Here is a 13,081-nt window from a genome sequence, read left to right as displayed (position 1 = left end):
CTTGAGCCACATAGCTTCAAAGCGAAAGGGTTTGAGGTTAGGGGAAGGGATTTTATCAGAGGATAAGGAGATGAGCAGGGGGTTATGATCTGAGTTCCTCCTTACAAGATGTCTAACGAATGCTTCAGGATAAATAATTCTCCACTCCTTGTTACAAATAGCCCTATCTAGTCTTTTCATTACAAACTTACCAGCCTCACGTTTATTAACCTAAGTGAATCTTGGGCCAATAAAACCCAAGTCAATCATGCCTTGATTATCAAACCAATCTTTAAAACCCTTGCTCCTGCCCAAAGTAGTGCCATATTTTTCTTGCGCATAGAGAATGTCATTGAAGTCACCAGCTAGTAGCCAGGGCAGCTTCCACGCACTAGCAATAGTGTCAAGAGCATTCCATAGATTCACCCTTCTAGATGGACAAGGATTTCCATATACTGCAGTGAATAGCCAGGCGGATCCCTCTCTATTTTCAATAAATATAGTCACAGATTGGTCTAGACACTTTATCACCTTGATATTGCATTTATGCTCATCCCATAAAACCCAAATTCCACCAGAAAATCCTACAGCATCAGAAACTTCAGCATTGGAGAACCCCAGTTGAGAGATTACCTTTCGAGCTCTATCAGAACTAATTCGTGGTTCACAAATAACCATAATATCCAGCTTATTGCCTTTTTTAAAATCTTGCATATCCAGCAGTGATTTCCTGCTACCTGCCCCTCGAACATTCCAACATCCAATAAACATTCCACTTAACGTCAGAGGAAGTAGTCTTTGAAACCAGAAGGATGGAAGAGAGGTATTCTCAATTTTTAGCAGAGATCGGGGATGGGAATCAGATCTGGGCATGTGGTTAGGGGAGAGAGAGAGAGAGAGAGAGAGAGAGAGAGAGAGAGAGAGAGAGAGAGAGAGAGAGAGAGAGAGAGAGAGAGAGAGAGAGAGAGGTGGTTGTGGGAGGGTGGGCTGCTGAGGGTGGAGGCGATAGAAGGGAAAGAAGGTGATATTGGGTGGTTAGATCTAATTTCAGGATTCCTAAAATTGGGATCTTTCAAATATGCAAAGGTTGAAAAGGCTAAAATAAGTTACGAAAACAAAGAGTAAACAAACCTGCTAAGACAGAGCTTAGGGAGATCACCAGATCCGGTGAGGGAGCTCTCACAGAGGAGAGGGAGACGAATATAACTAGCCAATGGAATTTAGAAGAACAGTAGCCTCTGCATGAACGGCAATTCTACTTTTGAAGTTGTGGTGGAAATACTTTGTGAGGAAAAAAGAGCAAACCACTAGAGCCCATTCTCCCCAGGGCCACAAGCTACACCACCACCACTGTTTCCAAATACCACCACCAGCGGCACCACCCGGCAATAGCTCCGGCATGGCACCTAGACAAGCATAAAAAATAAAAAATAAAACAAAACATGCGCAACACTGCATCCACTCAAAAGATGAGATAATATACTTTGCCAGCTTGATATTTTCATTTGAGAACCTTAGTACAAACCAATTGACAAAAATTCATTTCCCAATAACCAAAAGAAAAAGAAAAACCCTAAACCCTATTGTCAGCCGCGCAAATCTCACGGCCTGGAGTTCCGGGCCGAGTGGATGTGCGTTGACACGCAGTTTCCTGCTTTTGGGTGCGGTGCAGTTGTGCGCGGGCGTGCCAGCACGGTCTACCGTGCGTCGAGATGTTGATGAGTGTAGGATGGATCAGTGGTGCGCCTATTTGAACTCGTCTTCTAATCAAACGATTGTAGCCGAGAGAGGAACTAGTCTCGGCTGTTAGGTTCACGGCCTGAACTACAAGGCCGTTGAGTGATGGTGTTGGTGGTGGGTTTTGGGCGGTGCTCCAGCGCGTCGCTCAGGGAGCGACGGTCGTACAGGGAGCGACGGTCGTATGATATATGGGGTGAGGGAACGAACAACAGAGATGGTGCTCCGGCGCCTTGAAAATCAAGGGTCGTATGATATATTGATGAATGAATTTTCCTTACAGTCTAACACTACTCCTAGGAAAGCAAGTAAAGATATCGAAAGTGCATTACAGGAAAAAATAAGTTGCTCCGTGGGAGGTTTTGGTTTGGTGTTTGAACCCGTTGAATGTAGCTCGAGCCTTGTATTTATAGGGAGAGTTCCTGGATGAGTAATCGAGGCTGAATTTACGCATAGTGGAGTCTGATTAGCGCAAGTGGGTGTCCAGTCGACATTTGGGATCGTGAAGCATGGTGGTGTGACCCCATTAATCCTGGTGAATCTCGGCCGCCGCCCTAATCGTGGTTTCTGCGCAGCTGGCCGTGGAGACGCATTTATTGCTCTGATAGCTGGTGACCTAATCTCTCAAGCTGCAAGAATTCTTGTGAGAATGTCTACGTCTAATCACTCTGTCTTCTGTCGCCACAACCTGACCTCAGTCACTTCCCACCTTCCATTGCATTAAATGCTTATTTGTGGCCAGTGGGTTTACTGCATTAAACATGCGCTACTTCATTAAATAAAGCATGGATCCCTGCTATCACGTGATGATCTGACTTTAATATTTCTAGCCGCGATTTTGCTTGGCCTCGGCCTCGACCTGCACTCGAGGCCGAGATGATCATGCCTTAGCATTTTTCTTTTGTCTTCAGGAAGGCAAAGCACCTTGTTGAAACGCTGCGTTTTAGTTTTACGAGCAAGTGCTAGGGCCGAGAAAGGGGGCTCCTTCGGCCAGCTCATGGCCGTGATTTATTAGGCACAAACACCTATAGAAAATATCAATCACAATCTGTTATTGGCCTCAGAAACCAAATGTTGTTTTTCTAAAACAAAGAACTTACAGTATAATTGGGATGCTAATCAACATTGGCAACAACCAACACATTTTGAAAGCCATGATTCAAAAAATGAAACAAAAATAGCAATTGAAATCTATCTTGGCATTATGGTCATACAAAGTTTAAGCTAGCCCTCTGGGGAGAATGAAAGTGATTATCAACAAGGACTGATGGGCTTGAAAATCTCCATGTTTAATAGTACATATGTTATAAGACTTAAGGCATACATTTGGTTCAACATGCAATCGAAAAATTAAATTCTGAACAATAAGCTCTCGTCATTATTCACCACTTGCATACAAGCGGGTCCACTCCTTTGCTGCATAATTCAAGGGAAAAAAGAATTACTCCATGTAACAAAAGTATTCTGCAAATACAGGTTAAAGGTATGGAATTTATATTCAACAAATCGAGTAAAGTGACAAAAGGATGAAATAGAGAAAAATTTCGAAGCTCTGTACAAAGTGACAGATTTGATAAGCCTCTGGTGCCGTTAGCCATGAAACTTTTAAAATTACATGGGGCTAATATCCCAATATAAACCAAACTCGAGAAGTGGAGCATAATTCATAATACCTGTCTCAACAGCTTCTGCTTCATTTGTCTTCCAGTGCTTTGCAATGTTCTCAGAAAGTGGATCATCCGGGTTTGGAGCACTCAGAAGTGCTTGGATGCTGATTCAGTGAAACATAATAAAATTGTGTTACTAGTCACTTTATATATCATGACACAGGAACATGAGAATACAGAGATAACATATTTTAATTTATTGTGAGAATTAACTTCTGTGACATCCCATTTCAGAACGGAGCTGAAATGTTGAATTCTGGTAATGAAAAATGTCACCTCAGCAACACTGTTCGGATTTGGAGGGCTGGACTCCATTTGTCCTTCAGGATATCAAGGCATATCCTCCCAAGCTGCCAAAAGAAAACCCTTCCTACTAAGAAACATCAGAGTTGAAACAATGGAAAGGAGTGAACGGAGTGAAAGGAGAAAGCTACTTGCCTTATCAATGTTAGGATGATATATTTTGGTGAGGAAACGAACCTGTCAAGGGGAATAAGACAAGACATTGTTCAGCATTTGACATTACCAAAACACCTATGGTGAGCTGACATAGTGCTAAGAGAGCAATATTTTTATGGAACCAAAACCAGCTTCCGCTTTACAAAATTCCAATTACAATAAAAAAGTCTATAGGCCAAAAGCACGAAACTCAGCAACTGAAGATTAGAAGAGATGCAAACTATGAGTTTCAGTAAAGTTATTAGATAAACTAGAACTTGGACACTCAAGTCTACTTTCTCAGTCCCAAATTTAATAACATTTTGCATGAATCCATCCACAAAGCATATGGGGCTACGTGCACTGGTCAACTTGGCAACTGGAAAAGTTCACCTTAAGAACATAATAGAGAACATATATACTTGCTGACAATAAAGTAACTGTTTTTGGTACAAAAACTGTACAGCCTACAAATTGATGGAAGTGATCTGCCGAAACCAAATTTGATCATGACAAGTATGTTCTTCAATACCATTGGCATCTAACCTATACCATAAAAACCCTTCCATTTTATTTTTATATTTGTTACAAGAACCTGATTTCATAAATATAAATAACATTTCAAAACAGGGGAGAAGTTTTCCATTGGACACACTTGACTACTCAAGTACAACTGCAAAAAAGAGTAAAAACATCCTAACATTACATAAATGAATCTAAAATACAGCAGCACTCCAATCATAAAACAAAGCTCTCATGAAGATCCGACACCAAGAAGAAAAGGCCACACCTGTTTTGCCAATAAATTAATATGTTCATGGAACATGCATCGGCACACGCACGCACACACACGCACACACCTATTATAAATTTTAGATGATGAACTATGAAGCACCTTTTATTAGAATCTAGGGGTAGCAAAGAAAATGTCATGAAGATAAAAATGTTTCAAAATATTATTCAAATTAAAAATATATACATAAATCAATAATACCACATACATAAGAAGTTTAAAAACAAGTGAAACCCCGTGCATTTGTAAGGGTAAAAACACTAAGTGTAAAATGGAAAGGTTGGGGGATGCAACTCAGGGCACAGTTTTTCTTCCCAAAACTAGACAACCATCTGAATTAACAGGGACCCCATGACTTTCAACATTACTAATAATGAACATCTATTAAAACACAAGTATCAACATATGACATTATTTTTCACCCAATTACATATTTACCTTGGGAGGTGCCATTGGATATTCTTCGGGTAAAAACAATTCCAACTTGAAAACCCCACCTAAGTAAATCAACAAATAAAAGAATATGAAAATGGCATACCAACATGAGGTGATGATAAACCTAAGTATCTAAGAAACAAAGCGATACAATTCTTTGTAGAATTGCATAACGATAGATAACTGTTTAATGGCAATGTTTGAATACAGATACAGTAACATGTTAGAGAAGGTTGCCCATCAAGCAATTATAAAATATGATTTCGGAAAATTTGGTGGCATTGGAATGGCCAATGCAATTGTAAAGAGAATGACTAAAGGAACACTAATCCCTGGCTAGTCGATAAGTACAACTTATAAGTATCATCTGTATAACCAATAAAACTTTTGAACCAAGAAGAAATACATTCTTCCTCATAGAATCCTTTGGTACACACTCAATTATTTGAAAACAAACCTTTAATTTGATTTTAAAGAAAAAACAATTAGAAGAAAAAGGAAGGGAATTGAAGAGGGAAAGACTAGCCATATCATCCTTGTGTCACAGCCACACATTCCCTCCTTATTCCAGAAGAAAATGTAATCCAAAATCTACCGATCGATAGAAACTTTTTATGAATTCTTGAGTTGCAATTAGTCTTGTGACAATCACTTACATTAGTCATGTGATGATCACTCACAAAAGCAGACAAATACTATTTAAAGGTTATCGTATGCTGAAATTTCATGTTAAAGTTTAGATAAATATTAGGCAGAAATAGAAATACATCAGCAGACATATTGAAGAACATATTTTCATTTTCATCACAACAAAACAGAAAGTAAAAGGTGAAGATTAAACAGGGAAAATCCTTCAACGGAAAAATTAAATTAGAGAAATAATGTGTGCCTAATCACCTTCATAAGGAGATTGAGCTGGACCAAGAATCATTACGTTAAAATATCGCATGTTTTCTTCTGAAGGAGAAGCACTAATGCCCGGAGCTGTAAAACAATATCATTAATTTGATGACAAATCATGACTGCAACTTTGAAATTTCAATGTCAAGGTACCATAAATTCACAACCATAACTAGAAGGCTTGATTAATATTATCCATCATTTCTAGACTCTTTAAGATACATATGAAGTTCACTACTACCATACAAGGGAGATTGTAAGAAAGAGAATATGAATCATAGCCTAGTGATGACAAGGTGACATAGGGTACCCAAACTTAGACCAAGGTATGCCTTAAAAGTTAAAAGTGTGCTGTCCTACTATGCTCACAAAAGGGATTGCCAGTAGTCATAACTCACGAGAACACAAAAACAATTCGACAATCAAACATACATATCTGAAATCTAACTCAGTTGGATCAAACACATAAGGTGCATGGGAATCCTTTGACACAAATCAATACATATGTATATCCCCTGAATTCTTATGGCAAATAGGATGCACAGTTTCCATGTGTCTTTAATTCGAAAAAGTAACCATACCTACTATCCACGGATTTGGTCTTAAATTTTTTAACTAAAGCGAGCTCAAAATAGGAGTGGTTAATTCATTTGCCAGACAGAGGCCCAGGAAACTCTCCTAACAAAAGGCATTTTTTTCTTGTTTAACATTAAATCTAGAACCTACTTCTCATAAGGACTGAAGCACCCAAGATTATCCAAAATTACAAAAATTAAAGTGCAAACCTAAGAACTCCACAGCTATATCTAGATTATTACCATAATTTAAGTTTAAACAACAATTTAATACGTATATAATATGTGTGTGCGAGAGAGAGAGAGAGAGAGAGAGAGAGAGAGAGAGAGAGAGAGAGAGAGAGAGAGACCTGGTTCACTGAGAAGCCTCTGCGTCTCCTAATGAATCAGAATCACAGGCAAATCATAAGCGCAAAATCAAAAACCGAAAGGAAAGATTAATTAAATTAATGGAGAGATCGGAGGGTTTAGAAGTGAACCTTGATAATTCTTCGAGGGAGATTACTGTTCGCCATCAAGTCTCTTCTTCTCTTTGGGAAATTACTGTTCCAGACGCGGAAACACAGAGAGGCAGAAGAGAAGAAGACTCAGAAGCTGAGGAATATGAAAGAAGAAAACGGGAATCTGGTAAATTGGGTAATATGGTTTTTAACTTCGAACGAACGCTTCAATTTTGCAACTCGCCTCTGCAATTAATTTTTTTTGACTTCCAATTATACCCTTGATAGGTTGACGCTAGCTTCTTAATGCAGTTTGTAATCTTTGTACGAATTTCTACAGCTTTTTCATGAAATAAAAATATAAAAATGGCTTAATATCACAAAACCTCCCTAAGGTTTACGAAATTATCGGATTGCATCCTTAATTTTTTTTTTGTCATTTGTGGTCCTCAAGGTTAGTATATGTGATCACAAATGGTTCATGCCGTTAGGTTATGTCAAAAACTCTATTAGTTTGCTGATATGGCATAATATATATCACAAAACATTCCTCAAGTTCACGCACCTATCACAAATGGTCTTTGCGAAATTTTTTAATTTTTTAATTTAAAATTCATAAAATTTTGGTTTTCTTTTTCAAATTTAAAAAAAATATATATTGTATTTTAAATACATGTGAAACTATATTTTTGAAGGTGTGAGCTCCACATATATGCCACATCAACAAACTAATGAAGTTTTTTTTTTTTTAAAATAATTTAAAATTCATAAAATTTAAAATTGAAAAAACCATTTATAGAAGATTTTAACCTTGCGGACCATTTATGAACCCTAAACACTTGATTTTTTTTCATTTTTAAGTTTTATGAATTTTAAATTATTTAAAAAAAAACTCTATTAGTTTGTTGATGTGGTATATATGTGGAGCCCACGCATATCTAATAATATATGTCACGTGCATTTAAAATTCATAAAATTTAAAAAGAAAACCAAAATTTTATGAATTTTAAATTAAAAAATTTCGCAGGGACCATTTGTGATAGGTGTGTGAACCTTAGGGATGTTTTGTGATATATATATGTCACGTCAGCAAATTAACAGAGTTTTTGATGGAACCTAATGGCAGGGACCATTTGTGATCACACATACTAACCTTGAGGACCATGAATGACTATTTATACATTTATATATTTCGATAGAGAAAGAGAGTTCGTAGGCCACTTTGTTTGGCCTTTAGGCCCCGTTTGGTTCACGGAATGGATTTGAGGGGAAATCAATTCCCATGTCATTTTCCAAGGAATGGGAATGAAAGATTCCTTTCCCACGTTTGTTAATGTTGGGAAAGTAATCGGGAGATTTCACTTTGTTTCCTTTCCCATGTTTGTTTTGAGTAGGAATGGAAAAAAAAATTTGTATAATTTTCCAATTATACCCATATTAAATCAAAGAAAAAAAGAATGCATTTAATGATACGTTGTAATTATAAATTGTTCATAGGGACAAAATAGTCATGAAAATTGTGCATTGAATGTTGGCATATTTTCCCAAACTTTCCCATGAGGAGGGAAAGCAAAACCCAAGTTAAGAGGGGGGCATCACTTTCCCCCCTACTTTCCCATGTGCCAGGAATCCGTTTCCCATTCCCGGACTTACCAAACATGGGAAAGCAATTGAATTCCCATTCCTATGCCTCCTTTCCCATGAACCAAACGGCCCCTTAATTCTTGTCCCCAACCTCCCAGGCCATAGGCCTTTAATTTATTATATAATTACACACATATATAAGATATAATATGCAATATATATTGCTCACAGCCATTTTAACACCCATGCCAAGTTGACCCAAGTTTGAGAATACCAAGGTAAACCCACGTGGGTCCTCCCATGCCCAAAACCATCTCTTCAGCCAAGACTTTTATTCTCTAGCCAACTCACCGACATGGGAAGCCAAGACCTTGACTTGGTTTCAGCTAATTATTTGGCCATCCTCTCAGCTAACTTTTAAAAGGACATTCTTTCAGCCAACATATATTCTTCCAGCTATGATAGGACTCGACCCAAATTCCACTTTGGGATTCGACAAATGGCGGGTGCCAGACACAATTGACTAAATTGCCCTTCCGAACAAAATCCAAATAAATTCAAGTACGACTTCTGCCGAAAATTCGACGGAGTCCCCCTTTGTAAATTGAACATTTCCCAAAATTTCCACTTGTAAAACAAGCATACATATATAAATATAACCCATTTGCCAGCATGCATAAAATTATGTCCAAGAAAATCAAGCATCATATCATTTTGTTAACAAACTCAATTCTAATTCTTAAAACATTCTCAGAATGGTATTAGATTTCAAATAACTTAACTGGACTACCTTTCAATCAATTATCCTTGTGGCTGCACCTAGAATTCCAGGTTGCCTATGTACCCTTACCCAGGGATCAAGCCACACATAGTTCTTCCCCTTTATATATTGCATTGTTATACTTATATAGAAACCGAACATGTTCACATATTTTTATATATCCATTCATACGTTTGCATAAGTCTTCACACCAGTTTAAAGCATTGTAAAACAAACATTCCTCTTCCACCTGGGTGTGTCTATCATTATCCGTTAATTCCTCGTGTATAAGTTTGTGACACGCTCTTGCAGGTCCTGGTAACACAAGGTCGCCCGAGCCGCAATTCTCGCAGGATTCAGGAGACGTTTAGTCGGCCTGATCTGCATTCCTTGACATAGTTCATATTCAAACATATGTAAATCACTTATTGACTTCCTCTAGTTCATAAATCAATTTATATATATTTTATATGTCATTGGCTTAAATTATATATACAACGTAATAATAAAAGATAAAGACAAAAATATAGAATGAAGCAAAAATAGAAATGTAAATAAAAATAAAACCGACAAGCTTCGAAGACGCTTTTATCCTTGTTTCAAAACTCACATAAGGTTCATATATATATATATATATATATATATATATATATATATATATATATATATATATATATATATCACAACTTAATTAGAATCTATATCTATATATCTATACATATATATTCATATTTCACTTGTAAAACAACTTTGTCGCTTAAGAAAATAACGGTAATTGTATAAATTCTCCTTTTTAATTTAAAAGCATCTCAAAACTTAAGTTCTCTCCACCTAGGCATACCCCCATTCATATTTCGTCAATTTCGTTATTAATCCGTCAATTACATCCTCGCAGGCCTCGATAACACAAGGTTAATCCGAGCCGCATTCCTTGCAGGCCTCGGTGACACCAAGTCAACCTGAGCCGCAATCCTCGCAGGCCTCGGAGATACCACTTCTATCTGAGCCGCAATCCTCGCACCACACGGTTCAGGGGTCCTCGAAACACGTAGGGCATTATTTATAAATGACATTGTTTCCAGCAACTAGGGGGTACCATTGTGGTGGGTTTGAAAATCATATTCCAAACTTATATCAATAGACCTTTATTTCACAATCCATATCCCGCCCTTAATATCAACTTTCAACAATTTGATTCTCAATTATACATTAAAACATATATGCCATATTCTGATAAAGACCAAGGGCCATGACTCATCATTTTCAGCTACTGAGTGTATGCATATAAACATTTAACTAGTTTGCTAATCACCTCGAACTCTAATTAACAAACCACATCAATACTATTTTTATAGTCTCACTAACTACAAATAACAATATAATTAAATAACAGATAACTAAATAATTAAATATGCAGTCACTACTTCTGAAGATTCCATCATCTCCAACTATGCATACTCATTCCAAAATCATATATATATATATATATATATTCATTAATAACTGCCGTGATTAAGCAAATGAACCCACGCACATACATGCACTTCCTAAAAGTTGACACCCATTCAATATAGCTCATCAACATTAATTAATTTGAAACCCTGGCCCTGGGTTCCTAGATGTACGTGCATCGAGTTTAATGTCATTCCTATGTCCACCTAAGCTTTTCCAAAGTTAAGAATGGTTTAAAATTGCCTCGGGACTCAAAAGTGCTAAAGCCCCAAAAAGTCAACCTGGGACCCCATGGAGTCCACAACCTCAAAATTCCGATATGAGAGTTCCTAGAGGTTCCAATATACTTAGGACACATGTCCCGAGAGTTTGGTCTCAATTGGAGGGTCGGATTTCTCACGATTGCATGATCGGATGAACGAACTATTTTCGTAACCCTCGCCCTAGGGTTGGCATTTTCGGACTATTCGAGACTCCGATTCACGATCCGTCAAATCCCACACGATCCTGGAATTACCTAGATCAACATATTTCAGTTTGACTACGATCCAACAGTCTAAACATATTGAACCCGGAAATCACACAATAGGCGAGATCCGTTCGGGGTTCAAACGTTGTCCAAATTGAAATCCGTAAGTTCCTACACCCTCGTGAGGACACAAGGATCATTCTAGGGCTAGAAGTGGTCCACGATACCTGGCCCACGCGCCGGCAGTGCATGGGTGTGCATAGTAAATTTTGGCAACCGGAAATTCTCCAAACCGCTAGCCCATACTCCTACCCTAGGTAAAACACCTAATTTGGAACCACTTTTGTTCTTGGACTAGGGCCAAAAAGTGGCCGGAATCATGATCTCAAAACGGGCAGAACTTTGAATCCAAAATCAACCCACCTAGGCTAGAAATTTCTCAAATCCTACCAAACTATCAGCTAAAGCATGGAAAATAGGTGGAAAAGCATACCTCACACGACCGGATTGGTGGCCGGAAGAGGGAGAAACCGGCGATGCAAAAATTTCCAAAATTCGGCTATTTTTGCTGCTGTTTCCAGTGGGATTTTTCAGCTGCTGGCGGCAGGGTTGGTCAAGAAGGACGGCTGGGGTGGCGGCGGCTCTGACCCGACCTGTCTGGTGGCCGGTGACGCAAGGTGGCGGCGGTTATGGCGACTTGGACAACCGGCTAGAGAGAGAGAGAGAGAGAGAGAGAGAGAGAGAGAGAGAGAGTTTGTTTTTTAAAAAAAAATATGATTTTCGAAATTACCATTTTGCCCCTCATTGCATTTTAATCGTAACTCTCTCGTTACAACTTGGATTTGAGCCCACTACGTGTCTACGGACTCGTCTTGACGTGCTCTACGCAATGGTCCCATTAAAAATTTCCAAATTACTTCCCGAACTTAAAATGACCTTTTGCCCCTTTTAATATTAAATAATATTTTAATTTTCAAAAATCTTAATTAATTCAAATCATTTTATTTTATCTCAATTTATTTCCTCATTTAAACTTATTTCCTCTTATTTTATTTATATAATCATTCCCGGGGTAAAATTGTCTTTTTCCGGAATAATTTAATATTTAACTATTAATTTAGGACCGGGTTGTTACAAGCCAAGTATTCGACATATGCTCCCTTAATCAACCAATTTAATATTTAACTATTAATTTTTGGCCATCCTCACAGCTAACTTTCAAAAGGACATTCTTTCAGCCAACATATATTCTTCCAGCCAAGTATTCGACATATGCTCCATTAATTAACCAACTTGAAAAAGCCATCCTCTTTCCTCTCACTCTTTGAAGAGCCTCAGCTGCCATGCCATTCTAAGTAGATTATCCATAACAAAAAAGCTTTCAGTGTTGCATAGCTAACAAAAAGATAAAAGACAAGATAATTAGGGGCGGTCCTGAGGTGGTGGAAGTGGCGTCACCGCATAGGGCCCAGAAAAAAAATTTCTTTATATTATATTATATTATATATATATATATATTAATATTATAAGAATCGTATATATAGTATAGCGTCTGGATAATTGTACAATAGCGTGTCTAGGGGAGTTGGCTGGAGCACATATCTATTTAACCAAAGTGCCAGAATTCAATTCAACCTGAGGTCGATCTATTGCCTTTTTTTAATATTATTTTTGCATTCAAACTTTACATAATTATAAATTTAAAAAAAAAAAAAAACAGAAAGCCTTTTAACAGGAGGAGTACACATATCCCCCAAACTATCGTTCTTAAAAATAAAATAAAAAAGGTTTTCTCCTCCAAAATAAGTACTTTCTTCATTCAAAACGAAATGAAAAAAACTTCATGGCTTCT

General features: G+C 37.6%; 2 protein-coding genes across 3 annotated transcripts; both read right to left on the bottom strand.

The window, feature by feature from the left end:
* Positions 1–210: 210 nt before the first annotated feature.
* On the bottom strand, positions 211–852 carry LOC110770811 (uncharacterized). Its single transcript, XM_021975026.2, has one exon. It carries the CDS (start codon positions 850–852, stop codon positions 211–213), a length of 642 nt encoding a protein of 213 aa, XP_021830718.2.
* Positions 853–2,874: 2,022 nt separating this feature from the next.
* On the bottom strand, positions 2,875–7,206 carry LOC110770817 (ubiquitin-conjugating enzyme E2 36). 2 transcript variants are annotated; one of them, XM_088250996.1, is made up of 8 exons: positions 7,004–7,206; positions 6,875–6,902; positions 5,947–6,033; positions 5,053–5,111; positions 3,822–3,863; positions 3,660–3,733; positions 3,390–3,487; positions 2,875–3,180 (listed from the first exon to the last, which is right to left on the bottom strand). In XM_088250996.1, the coding sequence occupies exons 1-8, from the start codon at positions 7,037–7,039 to the stop codon at positions 3,158–3,160; spliced, it is 447 nt and encodes a 148-aa protein (XP_088107122.1). In that variant the 5' UTR covers positions 7,040–7,206; the 3' UTR covers positions 2,875–3,157. The 2 variants fall into 2 exon arrangements, with proteins under 2 accessions (XP_088107122.1, XP_021830726.1); XM_021975034.2 differs by having other exon boundaries at positions 2,875–3,132; positions 7,004–7,200.
* Positions 7,207–13,081: the final 5,875 nt, after the last annotated feature.

Source organism: Prunus avium, chromosome 3, assembly GCF_965620075.1.
Source record: "Prunus avium chromosome 3, drPruAviu1.hap1.1, whole genome shotgun sequence".
Taxonomy (NCBI): domain Eukaryota; kingdom Viridiplantae; phylum Streptophyta; class Magnoliopsida; order Rosales; family Rosaceae; genus Prunus; species Prunus avium.
Note: the sequence above shows the minus strand (reverse complement) of the source record. Positions and strands in the feature narration are given on the sequence as shown.

Coding starts and splice junctions, on each gene's coding strand:
- LOC110770811 (XM_021975026.2), bottom strand. CDS start 852: ATGCCCAGATCTGATTCCCATCCCCGATCTCTGCTAAAAATTGAGAAT.
- LOC110770817 (XM_021975034.2), bottom strand. CDS start 7,039: ATGGCGAACAGTAATCTCCCTCGAAGAATTATCAAG. Junction 6,903..7,003: donor TCCCTCGAAGAATTATCAAG/GTTCACTTCTAA, acceptor CTGATTCATTAG/GAGACGCAGAGGCTTCTCAG. Junction 3,864..5,052: donor ATCCAATGGCACCTCCCAAG/GTAAATATGTAA, acceptor TCCCCTTGACAG/GTTCGTTTCCTCACCAAAAT.